Source organism: Macrobrachium nipponense, chromosome 15 (genome assembly GCF_015104395.2).
Source record: "Macrobrachium nipponense isolate FS-2020 chromosome 15, ASM1510439v2, whole genome shotgun sequence".
Classification (NCBI taxonomy): Eukaryota; Metazoa; Arthropoda; class Malacostraca; order Decapoda; family Palaemonidae; genus Macrobrachium; species Macrobrachium nipponense.
In genome coordinates this window covers 66,862,506-66,884,112 of record NC_087208.1, presented here as the reverse complement: position 1 = coordinate 66,884,112, position 21,607 = coordinate 66,862,506, and the positions used below count along the sequence as shown (strand labels likewise).

The following is a 21,607-nucleotide window of genomic DNA, read 5'->3' as shown; positions in this document are numbered from 1 at the left end:
GGAAAGTGGCTTGAGACCCGGTTCAAGCCACCAATGAAAACGAAGACCTACCGCCACCAGCCAATAGTAGATCAGCATGGGGCAGACCCCCTGCTGTCAACTCCAAATATAAACGAGGACGGACACTGCTCCAAGCACCCCTCAGGGAGGAATTCTGAGTCCATTTCTATTCTATATACTAATGGAGAATATAGCCTCCCTGCAGCTTCCAGAAGGCGTAGAAATCTTCATCTATGCCGATGATGTGTGTGTGGTAGCAAGAGGAGCTGTTAGAGTACCCAGAATGCAAAGGGCACTCAATGACATCAACAATAAATCAAATGAGCTAGGCCTAAAAATAAGCATAAATAAAACAAAGGCCATGACAATAAAAGCCCACAGACCGCTGCAACCACTAACAATAGGAGCTGAGCCCATAGAATGGGTAGACAGCTACATGTACCTAGGAGTTGTCATAGATCAGCAGCTAACTTTCAAGGAAGAAATCAAGTACTTGAGAGAAAGAGCAAATGCAAGACTTGCTGCCATGAGATACATGTCATCCTGAAGGAAGGAGCAAATGAACACATACAAAGGAAGTACTACCTAGCCTGCACCAGAACATTGGTGGACTATGCTGCCCCCACTCTGATAAGGCTGACAGAGGCTCAGAAAGAATCACTGGAGGTCATTCAAAACAATGCAATGAGACTCATGCTAGGAGCACCTACATGGACAAGGCTGTGCAACCTCAGGCTTGAAACTAACCTGCCAAAACTAGAGGATAGGATTGCACAGCGAAATGCAAGCACAATGGCCAAGATGTTCCTCTCAGAAAGAGACTCCATCTCTAAGAAAAGAGCAAGAGAGGAACTTGCTAAACACCCAGAGATTCAAACTTCGAGTTCCTATGGTAAGGACCAAAGTGACAACATCAAGAGTCTAGGCATGGCAGAAACACTGCTGCAACTAGGTCCAGACACAACACAGGGCACACAACAACTACCACCCCTGGAAGAAGGACACTACAATATACAAATACACAAGCCTGCCAAGAGCAAAAGAGGACTGCACAGGAGAAGAGCTAAGGGCGGCAGCCTATGATGCACTGTAGATCCTGAGAATCAAACTACGGGAGCTGCAGTATATTCAAGAAACTTCACAGCCTGCTGGAGGACCTCCAACCACGCCTCCACTATGCAGACAGAGTTAACAGCAATAAGACAGGCACTGCTGTACTCACTGGAGAATGAAGTAGGGCCTGTAATCATCCACACAGACTCAAAGTCCTCAATGCAAGCCCTGCAACAACAGAAAATTAAAGAAAATAAGGCACTGCTGGCTGGAATTAAAACACTGCTACACCAGCACAGCGAAAGAGGAAGACCTGTCACCTTAAACTGGATACCCAGTCACATAGGAATTCCAGGCAATGAGAGGGCTGATGAGCTAGCCAAAAGTACAAAACACATTGACAGAGTGCACAAGTACACATTATCAACCTTTCACTGCAAACAAGTCAAGAATGCAATGAAACCACTCTGCAAAGAAAAATTGCTAAAAGACCATCGTGATTGGGTAGAAAAGAACTCACGTCTGCCAGATGGTATAAGAAATCGACTGGTCTAGTGCCTCCTCCCATAGACAGGCACACACCAAGAAAACTTGCTGTGATCATCCACAGACTCAGGCTAGGATATAAAGCCTGCTGGGAAATTGTGGAAAACAGTGTCAGACCATGTGAACACTGTCAAGAAGAAACACAGCAACCACTCCTTCACTACCTGCTGGAATGCAGAGAAACAGCACAGCTAAGAGGTGCAGCACAAAATGCAGTACCTGCACAAGATGCTGAGCATGCAGCTGCCACAGTCACAAAGACAATCATTGAAAACTTAGAAGAGCATGCCCAGGTGTTCTACAACCTACCTCCACCAAGGTAATCAAACTAATAAGTGAAATCAATCACCCTCATCACATCCCCTCATTGTAAGGCTCTATCCACATCATCCACTATCATTCTTTTAAAAAACTTTACCTACAACTAAAATCCTCCCGCAGGGACCCAAGGGAGTAAAGGGTTGGACAACCCCACCTGCACCGCTTCTCCGATTTTCGAAAGCCTTACACTCATTCAAAACCTCTTCTATAATATGACATGATGGCCCTCTCTTACTGACACCATCATCCTTCCCCTGTCCACTCCTATCTCTACAACTAAAGATATTTCCAATTTCAAAAAACTAACCATGTACCTAAAGAATCTTTTCAGATCACTTACGGGCCGAACAAGGGAAAGGGAAAGGCCCGTGCCAACAAGAAGTGTTGGCTTAATACAACAACAACAACCGCTCCAAGATCAGTCCACCCTCAGCTTCCCAGCCCGAGGATGTCTGGCAGCTCCAGACGAAAGCTCGCTTGCTTCAAGAAAGAGAGAGAGGATGAGAGAGAGAGAGAGACGAGAGAGACGAGAGAGAGAGAGAGAGAGAGAGAGACAAAAAAACACACACACATATATATATATATATATATATATATATATATATATATATATATTATATATATATATATATATATATATGTATATATATATATATATATATATATATATATATATATATATATATATATATATATATATATATATATATATCGTTAATGACTTTGATAACTATGGTATCATAGTTTATCTGTAAAATTCAAATATATACACCAATTTTGACTCTGTATTTGATCATGACCTCCATAGGCGCTCTACTAGCCTGTCTAAGTAGCACGGAAAAAGCCGCTATTCGGAAAATAAAGAAGAATCTCTACAAGTGTAATGCTGCTGAAGTAGCCATTACTTTTAATAAGAATAATAATAATAATAATAATAATAATAATAATAATAATAATAAATTGCGAATTCAAAGAGAAAAGCAAAAAACACCTATACTGTGAAAATGACGTGTTTCCCATGAGCGATTTAAAATAGACAAAAAAAACTTTAATCAGTTGGGGGAGTAATATTTTGATATTGTCAAAATAAGTTTAGTACAGGCATCCTTCCCAAACTTTACGGACTGCTCCAGGAGCAAGAGCCCGTGCCAGCACAAGGATGGCTTAATCTTCAACAAACAGCGTAAAGCTTGCTTGTATAAAGCCGGGCTATAAAGGAAAGGGCATTAAAGAAAATATAAGCTTCTATAGACCAATATCGAACCTATCGTACTTGTCAAAACTCATACATAGAAGTGGTAGTTCGCGAACAAACGTGGATCAAGACCTAAATTTCATAATCAATCAACAAACGTGAAAACATTTGAAACAACTCAACATTATACACAGTCCACATGTGTGCAATTATAAATGATATGGTAAAAAATATAGCATATGGAAATTGTGGCATCCTGGTTATTCTCGACCTAATAAGTGCAGCATTAGACACAGTTGACTTCAATCTGCTGCTTGAAGACCTGGGAGTAGTAAGCATCGAAGATGATAGACACAACTGATATAAAAACTACTTGGAAAACAGGAAGGTTACAGTGATTATATCAAATGTGAAATAAAAAAGGAAAGACCTAACGAAAGGAGTGCCCCAAGCCAGCGTTCTGGGTACACTGCTATTTGACAATTACATAATTGAACTATCTAGAATTCTAATTAAGAACAAGGTTAAGTATAAACTGTATGCTGATGATACTCAGTTCTATTTTCCTGTAGAATTTAATTAATATTAAAGTAGTTTAAGCAGACCACTGAGCTGACTTTCAGTTCTCATAGGGCTGGGCCGAAGGATTGGATTAAAAATAAAAAGGCAGTTCTATGTATAAGGCTTAGCTCTGGAACCGAATAGTTCATTCGATGTGATGACGAATGAGTAAAAATTAAACTAAAAACTTCACAAAGGTACGCACTAACACAGGAACACGTGCAAACAATAAATTCATTTACTCAAGGCAAGATGCTGCCAGAACTGAGCGCAATAATTGCGAAACATAGTGGTCTAAGTAGGTATAAGTAAATAATTCGGTTACACTTCTGAAGTAATTAAAAAACGTAAGCAAAACGAGCTTTGTACTTATCTGTAAGATCTTGAACCAGTAAATTCGCTGCGTGGAGTGAACAACAATGATCCAGGAATGGACTATAACTGTAATTGTTATAGACGGTCTTAATTATGCCAGAAAGAATTACATTGGACGATTTTGTTTAATTTTATTGCAGTAACTGCTGATGGAACATTCAAAGGTTACCTGTAACACCTCACATTAAACGTCATCTGTGTTTCGGGGAACTGAAACTCTCGTCTTTAGGTTTGTCCAGAGTCAAGAACTAAAGAAGAGCACCCGACTCCGAGTCGTCCAAATTATGCCACGCATCTCCAAACAGCAAACTTTTCGCTTTGAGTGTTTACGTGCGAAAGATTTATACTTTACTTATCTACAGAGAATGGTGAATAATTGCTAAAGAATGCGTGATATTTACTCCACATTATCAGTTAAATAACATTAATTTGACAATTAGGTTTTGCTAGACATTTTCACCTGTGCTTAAGAAAACATTTAAACAAGATCATTATTTTCTTTTCAAGCAGGATATGTAACCAGAATCTGACAGTTTGTTGGGATGGCGAAAGGTTATCTTGAAAGATTTTATTCACACGTTATGTTAAAGTTAAAGTTCATTTCTAATCCTGTCAAGTTGCACGATCAAATACTATGTGCCGAAAATCTCGTAGGTTTGTCCGACATGTAAAGGAAGGTGACTGACATATTATTTAATTAATTTAATCATTAATCTACTCCGATGATCTTTTGTTAAGCAACATTTAAAAAGAACATCTAGTTTTGTGGTGCGATATTCCAAGACATAATGAATTAGTGTATTGCTCAAGATTATAAGCTATGTAAAAAATGCGTTAATGCTGAAACCATAAGTCTAATGGATGTAAGACCTACCCCGAGAGTGCTATAGTAAACTGACAATAGCACCAGACGAAGATGAGATATTTTTCCGAAAAAAATATTAAATTAATTCAGAAGGAGCAATACAGATAGAATTTATAACTAATAGCATAAAACAGAGGAAGAAACGTTGCTTTTTTTTTTTTTAGGAAAACAGAGAGTATCATTGTTTTGCTCATTGTAGCAACAGACAAAACAAAAAATGTAAATTTTACTTCATGCATAAACAGATAATGATGACGTAGCTGTAAGGTCCGCCACTAACGTTCAGTTATGCCTGCGCAAGGCACAACTGAACGTTAGTGGCGGAAACTTGTCCCATACATGTCGAAAGGGGAGGAGCGTCGAAAGAAATGACACGAACACTGACGTTCCGACCCGGTATGTGACTGTAAATTGCTCATTTGCTTCTTGGACGCGGTAGACTGATGGCCGAGATAGGTATTCTCCAACAGCGAACTTGAAACTATGGCAATTTGTGCTATAGTTTGCGTCAAAAGTAAGAACAGTGCTAAGAATAGAAAGAGATATTGGATAAAAGACTGGTTGCTTGAAAGAAATTTGTTTTCTCACGCATCTCTCATAAATGAATTCAAATGTCATCCAGGTGTTTGGTATAATTTTTTGAGAATGGGTGAGTCTATATTAATTTAGGGAACTGCTTGCAGTAGGTACCTTATATCAAGAATTTGGACACCTATATGAGCCAATCTACTTTTATGTCCAGCGGCCTTAAGACTAACCGCCACAATATGATATTTAGAGACGGGGAGATCTTAAAAGAACCCAAAGTTCAGCGTAGTGATAATATCTCCTCAGAGGCTTCGGAATGTCATCCCGGAATTTACACTTCAAATATTTGTTCATTTTCTTGGTGGCAGTTCCCCGTGTAGCATCTTGATATCTATCCTTTAGCTTGTTTAGTAATATATCGCAAGCGATATTTTCCCCATTGCTGTCGGAATAACATTTGAATTTCACATTCCAGAAGCATGGGTGTGACTTCTATAAAACATTCCAGTCAGTCCAAAGTATATTTTAGTTTTAACAGCTCTCCTGGTACTGGGCCGAAGGATTAGTTATTTTAATATGGCTAAGAACCGACTAGATTACCTAGAAACGGGACCTACAGCTCATTGTGGGATCCGAACCACAATACATATATCGAGAAATGAACTTCTACTCGCCAGAAACAAATTCCTCTGATTCCACGTTGGCAGAACAGGGAATCGAACTAGGGACTATACAAGTCGGTGGGCGAGCACGTAACCCACTCGTCCGACGAGGAGCTATCCAGTCAGTCATAAACGACTTAACAATCCATACTTCTGCTATAGTATCTAAAGTCACTAATCGCAGACGACACTATTGCTGAAATAATAACTACAGGTAATATAAAGGTATGTGTCGAAGAAACCTCCATTTTCACTGACGGATAGTATGTATTTCAGCTGTAGAACAACCAACTAAAAACAACCACATTCACGTACCGACGTCCAACGCTCCGCCCACTTTTCTACAAATCTTAAGACCGGATTGAGCATGGATGGGGGCCCTTAGACATCAGCTTGGACAGAAATATGGTTGACAGAATACCAGCAAAAGAATATTATTGAATTATATCCCTCAGAATACCGACGAAAACAAAGAATGTCTTGAAAGTTGCGTGTCTGTACGTATAATCTAGGATTCTATACCTACTTACGGCAACAAGAGCAGAGGCGCATCGAATACAGAAAATTTACATTAATTCTACATAGAGGATCACAAACCCATGAGAAAATACCAAAGAAATACGATTATAAAGAAATATAGAAATAAAGTAGAGTAAAACGGAACGGGGACAGATGAGCACGTAGTATTTATAGAGGACAACTCGTTTAGCGCCTCAACGAAATAGAAATCACTGTAAACCTTAGAAAAAAATTGAAATTGGGTTCTTATTCCAGCAATAAAATAAAACAATTGAATGCAAAAACCATAAGAAAATCAGACTAATTGCACCAAAAGCTAACTTGGAATCAGATCAATATCAAGATAAAATGAGAGCAAAAATAAGAAACGACCGAGAGGCAAAACTCACATGAATAAGCCTGCCTATACGTGTCAGGAATCACCAATGTCGTGAGCGTCATGAACCTGACTTCTAAGATGCCAATGTTCTTTTCATCTACGCACAAGTTCAGCGATATTTGAATTTTGCGAACAATTTTATCCTTGGTGTAAATGGCTTTTAAGCTTCTGGTAAATGGTTGAGGAAAACAAGAACGCATCGAGGCATTTTCATATCAGGTTGCTGCCGGAGAGAGTGAGACATATTCTCCCTCACTGTTCACAACGGTCCCATTCCACCCATTTTGTTTAGCTCATGTCCAGGTCATATTATCTTTGAAGGTTAGAATTTGACCAGGTTTATCTCTGGAGGCCTTCTGGTGATCTGGTGGGCCACATTTACACGTCAGCTACAGTTTGGAGTTTCCTGGAATAACTTTTTCTTTCAAGTAATAACTGTTTTCGGAAATGTCTTTAACTTATCTCTCTCTCTCTCTCTCTCTAAGACACCTGTTCTCTTTGATATATCTTGCGGCCTTGTAGTCCATATTCATCTAATTTTCTGCGTGAATTGATGTCTCCGGTGGTAGATCTCTCGTAATTCAGTAATTTTTCTTTTTCTCTCACAGATTAGTCAATGGGAGGGCTCCAAGGAAGTGTCATTGAGCCAATCAATAAAGCTATCGAAACACCAAGGCTTATAAGGAAAGTCAAGCAAAAAAAAAGAAAGAAAAAAAAAGAAATCCAAACTGTTTAAAAAGAAGAAGAAAAATAAAAACCCTCCAGATTGCAGTAGAGTAGCACCCCTGAAACATTGAATTCTTCAGATGTCTGGACCAAATTTCTGTTAATATCTACCTGAATGACAGTGAGGCTAATAAGTTTTCATATACAGCCAATATAAACAGTCTTATTTTTTTTATTTAGTTTTACTTGACTTACCTTAGTAACTTTCTTAATAATCGCCAGAAAATTGTTAATTTTATCAGGTATATTTTTAGTACCGCTGATGGGAAAAAAATTGGTTGTAATCAGCCAATGGCTTTAATCGGATTCCATACTTTTGTAGTGCATTTGACAAAGCAATTGTGTATACGGAACAGGACAAGACCTAACACACTTTCTTTTGTGATTCTTAAGATAATCAGACATTTCTCTTCTATGTCATTCATATATTAATAAGATAAGAATTTCCAAACATCAACTTTCCCGCAATTGACCAAATTAATTTAGGAGTAGTTCTTGAAGGACCGTAACAAAAGCAACACTAAGATCAAGAAAAACTTGCTTACCGCATCTGCTCTGATCAATAAGTTTAAGAGATCATTGACAACTCAGCATGCAACAGCATCAATAGCATGCGGTTTCTTACACGCTGACTATCCAGCGAAGTTAGGCGCTAACTTCCGAATAACTAGTTGCTCAGCTCATCCACAATCCAACATTTTGGAAATGAGAGATAAATTCTGGTCGGGTTTTTATGGACTACGAAATAAAAATCAATTACATCTTTTCAAGTGGTTAAAAATTGTAGCCCCCCTTTTCAGAGAATATGAAACGCCTAACTCAACAATTCTGTTATTAATAACTTTCAACATTTCATTAATATTCAAGAAAAGTTTCTTCTTTAATTTACAAAAAGGCTCTTTATAAAGTTTCACTTTCTTTCAAGTAGTCCAGATAGATAAACGAGGATTTTTTTTTTTTCGATTTGGTGACAATTTCTCTTGTTATACTAAATATATGAACCGTGTAACAAAGTGAGGATGTACTATTACCACGCCTGCGTGCCTGTGATAGAAATATAGGTTTCGCTAACACAACTGAAACCAAATTCACGACGATTCTAATAAATTAGATGCGCTGTAATATACCGTAATTCATCATTGAAGGTTTCATCATACCTAAATAGAAATCCCCGTTTACGTACACTGAAAAGAAAGGTTCCAGAATAATAATTGACAAGAACTTCGAGGGGGTGTTCTTTTTTTGGCGGGATGTGTTCGAGAGTTTCTCTTCCTCAGAGTGTTGCTTCTTATGAAGACATTTAAGATAGTACAGAAACTTTTTTACTTCATTAAATAAATATCTATTAATATCTGGAATAATTTCTTAGCATTGTTTTAATCAAACAGGTAATGATTAACTTTAACATCAAAGAGTTATAGATGTAAACAAATAAGCGTAATCGGACACGGTAAACGTCACTGAGCGGGTATTAGGACACAACAAACAGACGATATTGCATTACGAACTTGTAGACATTTACCGTCATTAACAATTAGTATCGATACAATTTTTGCAAGATATGTGACCCTTTTAAATAAAAATTACCAATAGCCCCTCAGGAATCAGATCTGAAATAGTAAAGGACAATTGACTTTTCCATGCAAGAAGGACCTACGTAGAGTGCTCGAGTTCAAGCAATTGACAACAAACGATGAAGTGGTGTTCTTTATTGCCTTACAAAAACTGAATACACCTTCAGATAAACTTGTGAATTTGTGAATAGTAACCGAAGAAAGTAGTGCCCATGCTGACAGTACATTAACTAACGACTGCTGACATATGAAGTGTAAAATAAAAGTGAAGGAAAACTTGGTGGTGGTGGTCGGGGCGAATGACCGGACTGGAAGATTTGTAGAAAAATGACTGATTGCTGAGGTGTAGGCCTGTGTAGGTTCACCATGTAGGCTGCAATAACGCTCAGGAAGATGGTCAAGCGGAAACGGACTCTCAGTGTCAAGGATAACAGCGAAAATGTCAATCAAACAAGGTATAAAAATGAAGACAAAAAAGTAGCGACCGCCATCTTTGTTTAGTCGTTCATTGTCGTTGTAAAAATCGCAATTCTAAAATCCAGTTTAGATTAGTTTATAGTGACAGTATTTGCTTTCTCTTGTATAATATATAAGCATAGACGTACTACACACTTCTTTATCACCGAAAGGACGCAATTTAAGCTTTATGAAGGGAAATCTCCCTTATTTTCTCTCTCCGGACCCTTATCCAACATGGCTACCCCAATTCTGAATTGGTGTTTGCTTTTTAATTCCTTCAAATTGGGTACTGGGTATTTATTCACTGACAGGAAATTCAGTTAGGGTATGTGTTATGATGTTACAGGATTCACGTCATTTTGTGAAATTAGTTTCTTTTCCTGTAAAAATTCATTATTCTCGACTTTTCCATCATTCCCTTATTGCTTAACCCAGGCTCAGGTTAGGTGGGATACCCCCGTAGTTATACCTGTAACATTCTGACAGCTGATATTAATAGTAGTTTTTGTGTGGAATTAATGCTTTTATACCTTTTATCAATTGTACTGTTGATTTTAATTGTAGAATAAACAAAATTAGTTAATTATAATGGTATCCCACAGACATGTTTGCCCTCAGCCTAGGTCATGCCATCCTATTAACAATAAGAGGTCATTGCTCCCTAATGGTGTAAGCCATCATTATATACTGTAAGAGATATAGGCCTCTGTTAGGTACATTGTTCTTATTTGAGGTATTAATTCTTGTGGAATTGCTGTTTTATTTATATAAGCATGCCATACCTAGTGTAGTAGTAGGTTACCTATACTGGGTATTGCATGAGAATAGCCAGGTTGTTCCAGAATCTCCTCAAGCTTAGTGCTGATTGGTAAGCAAAGACTTAACCATTCATATTGCTAGTAGCCTAGTAGTCAAGTGACTTGATAGATTATACTAATTCCGTGTGTTAGGATAGCTAGTTATCTCTCAAGATGTTAGCTTTCTTGGACTTTTAATCTTTTGCTATTTTTCACCATCTGAATGACTTGTGGGTCTTTATCTTTTTTCCATTTATTTATTATGCCATCTATATACTCTTCCTCTTAGAGGAAATGACCAGCTGAGATTGTGAATGGCACTAGGTATAGCCATTGCTGGCTAGTGCACGATTAGATTGGATAAACTGATAAGTTCTCATACAAATGATTTACTTTTAGGGGTTATCCTGGGATGAACAATTAAAAGTACAGAAAGAGGTGCACCTCTTTCTGTATATACTTAATTTTTCCTGCTAAATATAAATCCTCCCCCATCCTCCCAACTTTACACATGCCCCAGAAATTGGAGGTTGTCCACTTTTTATTGTTTTTAACATTTCCCATTTTATGTCGGTTTAAAAAAAATAATCCACATTGTAACTCGGTATATTCCTTTTACTCTACCCCTGTTCATCTTCTCTTTCTTTCATTGTTCTTTCCTCCCATTCCTAACAATGATTTCATTGTACAATTGTGAGGTTTTTCTCATGTTTCACCTTTAAAACCTTTTTACTTTCAATTTCCCTTACAGTGCTTAATTACCTCATGGGTTCCTGCTCTTGGCCTTTCACCTAAACTTTATAATCCATATTCCTATATGATGTACACAAACCTCTCTTTTATGCTCTGTATGCATATTTTGAGTATCATTTCCATCACCTTGCTAATGGTCCATGTATCATACCCATGTTATAAAATTAATGAGATATATTTTTCCACTGCCATTTTGCTATGGTATATATTTTCCCACCACCATTTTTTGTATGGAATGATAAATTTTTAATAACATTTGATTTTAATGAACATTTTCTTTGCTTCCTGAATTTTGATTCACAAAATATTGAATGCTAATCAGATACCAGCATGACTTAGTCGGTGCGTTGTTTTAATTCTTTCACTACATATAACTCAACTAACATGTTCTTTTCCTCTTATTGCAATACATTCTGTCTTTGTTACAGTGATATTTAGTCTTTTTTTTTTTTTCCTCTCTCTCTCTCTCTGTTTTAATTGTTTGCATTTTTACCTCTTGAATCAGCAGTCAGTATAGCATTGTCAGTATATCTAATGTTAATGTACTACCCACATTTGCTGCTTCATCCTTCCTCATTGGACAGGTGGGTTATGTGCTCGCCTACCGATTTGGTAGCCCGAGTTTGATCCCCGCTCTGCCAATGCAGAATTAGAGGGATTTATTTTTGGTGATTAGAAATTCATTTCTTGATGTAGTGTGGTTTGGATCCCACAATAAGCTGTAGGTCCCGTTCGTAAGTAACCAGTTGGTTCTTAGCCAAATAAAAATACCTGAGCCTTTTGGGCCACGAGTAGGAGAGCTGTTAATCAGCTCAGTCATCTGGTTAAACTAAGATATACGTAAATTTACAGTGAAAATAATTTGGGGGACATCATAAGGGCTTTTCTTGCCCATGTCACTGCCACTGCTCTGTTCATTTTCATTGTTTATGGCTCTCTTTTAATTCCTATAAAGATTTTTTAATCAGTAACGTTTCATTCCTCCGCTATTCTTTTCAACATATTCACAGGCTTTTTGTTATTATAAAACACACAAATAATATATACAGATCCTTTTGTATTTAAGTTACTGTCTTTAGCAGAATTTTTGTCACAGAACTTGCATTACTCCCATAACTTATATAATTCTCCTTGAGAAGAATTCTTGAGACACATTAATATGGCTGCTCACATTTGTTGTTGAACAGCAATATGTTAGAAACATATTTAAAAAGAATCAGTAGTTCGGCAAGATTTGGCAGAAATTCTTCTTGCCCTGATCCCTTGTCGTGGTTGCTGTTTTTAATGAGCTTTCCAATGGCCTATTTCATAATTTGTTTTAGGAGATCTTTAAGGTGACAGATTCCCCTTCAGACTCTAACTCTCTTTATTTATGTTGGCCAGTGAAATGTTAGTGGAAATGGCATTGTTATTAATGTTTTATGTTGGCCAGTGAAATGTTAGTGGAAATGGCATTGTTATTAATGTTTTGATGCCAGGTTTTCTATTTCTTAGACGGCTAATGAGTTGCTCTTAACTCTAGTATATCTTTGCCTTTGTTTGTTTCATTTTTTTCTAGGTATTCTGATGTTTCCCACTTGTCACAGCCTTACTACTTCTGTATGTATGATACTTTATGGACTCCTGTATGCCCTGTCACATAACATAGCCAGTCTGTTTTCTGGCCTGTGGACCACAGGTCTAATTAAATTTCCAGATTATGTATGTCGATCTTCCCAACAAACTCTGACCATGCATCTCAGCATTTGGTCATGAACCATTACAAAATCTCTCTAGTTTTCTCTGCCATAATCGGGTTGTAAGAAGAGTATGGGAAAGTGATGTAAAATAGAACTGTAGTATACTAGGTAGCTGTGGAGTGTGAAGTAGTGACCTGAAAGCTTGAATTATTGGAAGTACAAATTCAGGATTGGGTTTTAATTTTTCTGTTCTTAATTAAGTCTGGTCTAAAAAAAATTTTTTTTCAGCGATGCTGGCCTGATTTCTGAAGCCAAACGTTCAAAGGTTATTGACCATCCCTTAAGAGCTGAAAGACAAGACAATGGGGTAGAACACTCCAGCTCTCTTCAAAACCTCACAATGCCTCCAACCTCACAGACCTCCTTAAATTCATCAGGTTAGAGTAATTGTATCTTAAAGTCTTGAAATTAGTATACAATTTTAGTTTGAGAATGACTGTTCCTTATATCTTTTGGCATATTGCAGTTGCTTCAAATATAGTAAACTGGTAACATTGAAAATGACAGCTATAGTATCATTGCCATAAAATAAAATAAAAACTTCTTGACAGAGAAGTATTTTCTCTGGTTTCTGGTCATTTATTCTACTTGGCATGCAATTTTGTACTTCATGTTATTTTATGTTGAATAAACTTTTACTCCATGTTACTCGGCCATTAGCCATAATATGCTACTGTATTCAGTGCATTATGTCTCTTATTTAATTTCACAGGTTCATCAGGTGAAACAGTTCCTTTGAGTATCTCACAGTCACTCCCAAATGTGCCTTTACCTGCTGCTCCCATTGTCCCACAATCCAGACCAACCCCTCAACTTCGCACAAGTGCCCGTGTTCTGAACAAACTACGCAGAGAAGAAACTAAAGCAGATCTTGCAAACATAACTGCCACTGCCAGCAAGAAAGCAGACTCAAATGGTGTGTATGATATTGAAATAGAAGTGCAATGGCAATGATTTATTGCCCCATTTATTATTTTTGTTGTGTTTGAATTTTATGTTCATGCTGTCTTTAAGAATTTATGATTAAAAATAATTTGGTTACTGTTAATCGCAAAGTTTGTGTTGGGGGGGACCCCTGACTTATAATTTGTTGTTCTTCAAAGTTATAGACTTTGTCAATCAAATATTTTTATGCATGACACTTACCTGGCAGGTATATATATAGCTGTATTTTCTGAAGTCCGACAGAATTTAAAAAAAAAAACTTCCGACACACGCAGTGGTCGCGGCCAGGTGGTTAGTACCCATTCCCGCCGCTGGGAGGCGGGTATCAGGAACCATTCCCATTTTCTATTCATAAATTTTCTGTCGCCGGTACTGAAAACACCTGTTTTCAGTACCTCCGGCTTAGGATTTTGGAAACTTCATTTGCCGCTAAGTATCCTAATTGTCTTTTAATTTATTTACTTGGATTTGTGGCTAGGCATACGCTATCTTAAATTGATTTGAATTTGATTCATTTTTGCATAAGATATCTGAATCTAGTCAGGCTAGTTTCAGAGGGTGTTGTCTGCAAAGATAGGGTGTGGCTACCGAAAGCTTCGGTAGTTCCGCACTTGGGGGGCGCAATTAATCAGTAAACATGTCTATTTCCGTAAGGAAAAAGTATGATTCGTATGTACGCAATTAATCAGTAAACGTGTCTAATTCCGTAAGGAAAAAGTTTGTTTAGTATGTACGCTATTAATTCAATTACGAAAGTCAGGGTAGTGATACTGCTAACCTTCCGGTAGACTTTATTTTGCCTAACGCTGTAGTATGGCCTAAGGGTTATGACTATGTCTGCGAGAGGTGATCGCTCTCCTTCATTGTTGTGAAGAGTTCTACTTCTGTTTTTGTTACGCCTAACCCTGTAATGTTGCCTTCGGGCCCTAAAACAGTGTCTGTAGAGGTTATTGCCCTTTCTCTTATACTATTTCGATTCGTAACTTAGAATCGAAAGTGTTTGCTTTAGAGAGCAATAGTGAAGTGGCTAAGTGCAGTGACAGTGCCCCTTGTGTAGTGGAGGGTGCGTCAGATCGGCCTTATAACGCCTCTAGGTCTAGACCTCTGTCGAACTCCCAGAACCAAGGGAGAGGGCATGTCGAAAGCCGCAGGAGGGTTACAGGGAACCCCACCGATCTGGCGTGCCTTCGGCAGTTTCTGATGAAAATACCCAGACTGCCAAAGTGCGTGCACATGCACGAATCCTGAAGGATTGCTTCTCGTCCTCCGAGGCGTCCTCCCCGCACAAGGGTTGGAGCTCTCGGAAGGACTCGCGCCCTCTAAGAAGCTTTATAGAAGAGGACGCTTCACGTCCCTTCTCCCTCGTTATGTGTTTCAGTGAGAAGTAAGAAGGCGAAAGTTGCCTGATCACGTGTACTTCTTTTCCACCAAGAAAATAGGAAAAAAGAAGGCAGTTTCTTCTCGCCTTGTTTTTGAACGCCTGTCAGGAGCGTGACGCTTTTCTGCACGCTTATTTGGACGATCGGCTTGAACAGGACGCTCGGATGGACGCACTCACCAGTGGACGCCGAGCGTCCTCGCCAGTGGCCGCCGAGCGCGCACCAGGACGCCGAGCGTCCTCGTCAGTGGACGCCGAGCGCGCACCAGGACGCCGAGCGTCCTCGCCAGTGGACGCCGAGCGCGCACCAGAACGTTTCTGTTGAACTCTTCAAGCTCTTGTTTAAGATTTGAGCCTCAAGAAAGTGAACAGAAATTCGTCTTCAAAACCCAGCAAGACCTCGGGTTTCGTGAATTCAAGAGGTCTCTGTCAATATTATATTGCTTTTCGCAAAGGTGGATGGAGTTAAGGAAAGCTCAAGGGAAGATCTCGTTTTCTCTACCTCAGTCAAGACTTTGAGATAAGACAGTTACGGGTTATGTAAAGGCTCGACGTCCTGAACGTCAGGATTTTCGGCAACGTTCAGTAGGATTCTTGCAAAGGCACTCATCAAAAGGACGCTCTTCAGGAAAGCGCAAGACAAGACTTCCTTTGCCATACTGCCAATAAATTTAAAGCTTTTTTAGACCATCTAAAAGGGTTTTTCAGATGATAGATTTTGTTAGTTTCTAGTCGAGACTTCCATGCCGATTGAGCATCGTCGTTCTACCTACCGTAAGCCCAGTCTTTTAACAGGATTCTTGTCCCTTCCTTGTTTGAGACGGGAATCGAAAAAATAAAAGGCTCGACTTCCTGGATTACGTTTTGTCAATTCAGTGACTTTCCCCCATTGACAATATACTATCGTTTTGTCAAGTAAGTGGGTCTCCCCTCATTGACAAAATATCTCTCTGTACCGTTAATGGGTTAGTTCTCATTGACAAACATCTCATTAACTTGATATTGCGTAAGCGAATAAGGACAAGGTTCGGAAGAGCTCTCCTTCCTCATTCGCAGACTCGTACAAGAAATAGACTTGTAGACTACGTCAATGAACGCTTATGTCCAGTATCTTAAGAAGCTTGAGATGTCTGCTTCGATTCTCTAAGTTTTGTTCATGAAACTTGCCTGTCAGATATTGTAGTAGCTGTATTTCCGAATTCAGCTATATATATGTCTGCCAGGTAAGTATGAACAAACTTTATTGTGATATAATAAAATTTTTTTGCCTTGCGTTATTTTACTACTGGTTGGTTCAAGTCATACACGCTTGCTGTAGTTACCTCTTCGGATGGCAACCGAGAGGTCTATTGTCTACTATTTTAAGGACATTTAATCGTCACTCCCTGCAGCCTTCCAGGAGTTTCCGATTTATCTTTTACCGTTGTATGGTAGTGTTCTGACGACACAAACGCATCTATATATTTAGCGTTTTCTGTTTCGCTTAAATATACCAGCTTGAGAGTCTCTTTTTGTTAAAAAATTCAAAAAATAACTGACCTATTTCTTCGTAGAATAGGTGGGTAGCTGGCAACCCAGACATAAAGTTAAGAGACGACGTTCGTAAGCTGCTGGCTGCTGCTGTGTCTGACTGTCCAAGTTCCAACCGAGCCACCAGTAACAGATCGTGCGCTGTCATGCGCTGTAGGTTACGTCTCTCTCCTCCTGCGGGATTGACTGACTAACCGTATCTCTGTGCTGGCGGTTACGTCTCTCCTGCGGGATTGACTGACTAACTGTATCTCTGTCCTACAATCACGGACTTTAGCCTAAGATTGAGGGGATTTCTTACGTGAATGAATAAACGTTGCATTAGTTTTGCCTTACTATGTTCAACAGAGTTATCTCTTAATCCTTTCGGTGCTCGTTACCGCACGGTATAGAACTACGAGTCTACCGCAACATTGCACTTTTATATGCTCTCCTGCTTAGGCAAAGCGCAGCCTTATAGGGAAGTAAGCATAACTCGGGGAGGAATGGATGAGCTTGCTGGGGACCATTTCCTTCCTGAAGAAGTTTGTTTCCCCGAATAGACTGCAATTCAGACCACAGTTTTTTCCTACCGGGAAACTGAAATATTATTCAAGATCTAGGAATTATTCTGAACATCTCTCAGTGCGTCATGATAGAAAGAAGGTGTGCCGGACATCTGGATAGTGTTTCAGATGTCCTGGATCTTAATCTGAAAGAAGTAAATGCAATTCGGTAGTCCCTCCAGTCCTCGAAACGAGTTTTTGGAACCAGTGGTCCACATCAACTCTGATATTCCACAGCTCTCTCATATCTTAAGAAGTATCTTCTCTCGGTCCCTGCTCGAGTTTACGAGAAAGAGCCTATTATAACAACAGGTGTAGAATGTAACGATCATCTAGAGGTTCGTTACAGGATTGCAAAAGTCCGTACGAATCGTCTCGATCGACGGCAGCAACGATAGATTACTAACATGCTAGGTATTTTAATTAAGTGGTGTTCTTTTTATGGTTGTCTGAGAGGGTTATTTCCTCTTCAGTATGTGAAGTGTAATGTGTTACGTTAGCTTTGTGTGTGGTTCAGGTGGTCTAACTTATCTAGCATGAATGCCCCTGGTAAGAGAGGGCTAGGGTTTCCTGTCAACAAATTGGTCCCGTCCAGTTGTCAGACCCTTGTTATTAGCTTTCTCAACAAACAGGTCACATCCTAGTTGAGAGCTACTAAGGTTTAGCAGGCTAAGAGGCAGGACCTACGAAGTCAGCTACCTTAGCAGGTAAGGAACTTAATAAATAATTTTAAATAATTTTAAAAAATTAGTTAATTTTTTGAATTATGACGATGTTGCTGTCTGTGACCCACCTCCAAATGTGTCAATCAGCTATATATATACCTGCCAGGTAAGTGTCATGCATAAAAATGATATTGTTATGATACAATAAAGTTTTATGCATACTTACCTGGCAGGTATATATAATTAAATTCCCACCCTCCTCCCCTCAGGAGACAGGGTTCAGAGAAAATCTGAGGAAAACGGGAATAGTTCCAAGTACCAGCGCCACGGGAACGTGGGGGAGATCACCTGAACTACCAGTGGTCTAGCGGTTGCCGAGAGTTGAAAATTCTGCCAGTGCGAACAGACAACAGAGAATGTTGTTTGACAGATTTGCATCTGTCAAACAACAAAGACCTTCACGATCATTGAGGTCTGTGGAATCTCGATTCTAGCTCACCATCTACTTTTTGCCTCGCCTGTTTTCTCGGAGTCAGACACTCGTGCGAGATCAGGCGACATATAGTAGCCCTGAGTTTCTTATTGACGAAGTCGATTGCGGACGACGTTGGGTTGCGTTGATACACCCCCAAGGTTTGCTTAGATTGAATCTCCCAGGCAGTCCAGACACTCATCCTTCAGCTAAGAATAGTGCCTTTTGGTCTTCAGGGTACAGCCTTGCTGTCCTTGATTCGTCTGACTGGTCAACTGGTCGTTCACCTGACTTTAGTACAGACTGTGCATTTCCGGATCGAAGCTTTCAATATGGAACTTAGACGTAGTCTGAAGTTCGTGATGTCAAAGCATTCGAACCTCTCCTGCCTGTTAACTTCTTGTATGTGATCAGGAAGGCCTTCTTCTAACCACCCTAGATACGACAAAGAGGGTTAGTGAGATTTTAAGCCATCGTCACAAGTTTTGGCTTTAGAGAACACAAGGAGGTGTGCTCTCTAAGCCTTTCGTTATGGCCTAAGAATGGAAACCCTTTTTGTCCTTGGGCCAGGATCTTGGAAGCAAGGATGGCACAAGTTAGTGGGCAGGAGCCAGAGAGAGTCCTGTGCCCTGTCAGGTCTCTCAAGTTTTATCTACTTAAAATCAAGAAAGTCGAAGTCAGTCGGGCAATCTGCAGTGTTCCGAAAAAGACCAGACTTGCCCATATCGAAGTACACCCTGGTTTTAGGGTTAAGGAGTTCTTTCAAAAAATGCTCCTTCATTGTGTTTGCACAAAGATTTGAAAGCTTTTTATCTTGAATGCTCACGAGGTGAGGGCGCGGCCTCGGAAGCATTTCAACAGAGCATGGCACTCAGCAACATCCTGAGTACCATGTTTTAGCGAAGCAACTCTGGGTTCACTTCACACTCCCTGCGAGATGTGAAGATGGCATATGAGATCTGCTGCTCGCTAGGGCCATACGTGTCTGCAGACACAATCTTGGGGGCAAGAAGTACTACTCATCCTATCCTGTAGAAAATGGTTAGGAAGAGCTCTTAATTTAGTTGTGGAGTCGCTGACAACGGCGACTTCTTAACTCTGAAGCCTTAGTTAACACACATTAACTTTGGCTAGGTTGGTCAGGTGGTGATATATATATTAATATATATATTTATTTTACTTCTTAGCCCTCATGGTATGGTCAATATGGTCTAGTCACATTGTGGTCACGCCCCCGTTGACAGATCATCTGGAGTGCACCAGCTTCATAGGTCTCTACCTCGCTGGCAACTCTAGTAAAGCAGAAGCAGACTTGGGTGACAGTAATCACGAAGTCGGCTATGCTAACAGGTGGAACCAAGATGTAAATCATCTGCATGCATTTGTGTCCCAAAATCCTTCTATTCTGTCCCTTCCCACCTCCAACGGTGGGGTTCAACTATATATATATATCTGACAGGTAAGTTCATGAGCAAAATGATATTGTTATGATACAATAAAGTTTGTTCATACTTAACTGGCAGATATATATATTCAAGTACCCACCCACCTCCCCTCAGGGGACAGTGGAAATAAAAATTATGAATAGAAAATGGGAATGGTTCCTGATACCCGCCTCCCAGCGGCGGGAATGGGTACTAACCACCTGGCCGACCACTGCGTGTGTCGGAAGTTTTTTTTTTAAATTCTGTCGGACTTCAGAAAATACAGCTATATATATACCTGCCAGGTAAGTATGCATAAAACTTTATTGTATCATAACAATATCATTTTCTTATTAGTAGTTTTTATCATATTCTTGGTTTGTTGCTTTGGGAGTGCAAATCATACCCTTTTGTATAGGAGTATAAGTATATTGCAGCATGAGGCAGCTGTTGAAACTTGGTGTGAAGATAATTAGCTGATGTTAAGTGAGTGAGGGAGAGAACTCCTCACTTGGTGGTAGTTGAGTGGTGGAGAGAACTCCTCATTCATCTGCGATCATCATGCTGTGCTCTGAGCCTTTGACTGACTGTCAAGTTGAAACATCTTTAGTCTTTCTTTTTTAATCTAGATATTATGTTTGTTGTTTGTGTACTGATATGAATTTTAATTAGAAGAGTGAAAAACAAGGTGTGAAGGATGTAAAGGGTTTTGGCTTGCTTTGTGTCCAAGTTAATGTAACCAGTTTTCTTTGCTCTACCTTGGTACTAGGAGTGTTTTTGTTTAGTGTCCTTTGCGGTGGAGAGGTTCAGCAGCAGTAGAGGAAGTCCAAAAGATTTTTGTGATTTTTTAGAGAGGATTTCTTGACCCTTAATAGTTAGCACCAAATATTTTTGAAGATTTGGCTCCCTCCTCATGAAATGCTCTCTCTCTTTTCTGTTTGTTCTCCTCATGCATGTCAGAAATTGCATTCGTAATGGTAGGATACCAGCCTGCACACTCCGATGGTGCTGCCCAGGTACATTTACTGAACTCTCCATAGGTGGGATAGCCTGTATTTTTGGTTTTCTACTTTCTACCAATGCTTTGTCAGTGGTGCAAGAGCACTGACATGTGTCTGTTCTGAATGACCTGCCTTTTGCTGCTTTTTCTTCTAAGCACTCATGGGTGGGAGCCTTTTGTAGTGATAGTTTTGCTTGTAGGGATTTCCCTGTGGTATTGAACAGGTCTTACTCCTCCAATGCTGCCTCCTGTCTTGACACAACTTTTGCTATAGCTGAGGAGATTAGGACTCATGAACAGAGTAAGGTGGAGAAATGTAACGCTTATCATCTTCCTCCTCCTCCTCCTCTTTTTCGAGCTTTTCATCCTGTTTATCTGTCTGTTCTTACTTCTGTTGAAAGAAGAAAAAGTAGTGGCCTTCTCACAAGAAGTTCTGCTGGACTTTGAGTGCCTGCTGTACTTTTGGGTTTGGTAACAGCATTTGCTCCTCTGAGGCCAAGATGACTACTGTAGATAGGGTTGACACATGGTTCCCTTAGTGTGCAAGTGAGCCATGTTTTTCCCTTAACTTATGAAACATGGAGAATGTTCCAGAC

The 21,607-nt window shown here is 39.5% G+C and overlaps 1 protein-coding gene across 1 annotated transcript in view; it reads left to right on the top strand.

Annotated features, from left to right (window-relative positions):
- The first annotated feature begins 9,212 nt into the window (after positions 1-9,212).
- The window catches only part of LOC135195029 (serine-rich adhesin for platelets-like), a 155,544-nt gene continuing 143,149 nt past the window's right edge, over positions 9,213-21,607 (top strand). Inside the window, exons 1-3 of the mRNA XM_064221342.1 lie at positions 9,213-9,759; positions 13,281-13,429; positions 13,765-13,968. Of these exons, the coding sequence (XP_064077412.1) occupies positions 9,698-9,759; positions 13,281-13,429; positions 13,765-13,968 (415 nt within the window). The 5' untranslated portion in view covers positions 9,213-9,697. The remainder of the gene's footprint in view (positions 9,760-13,280; positions 13,430-13,764; positions 13,969-21,607) is intronic.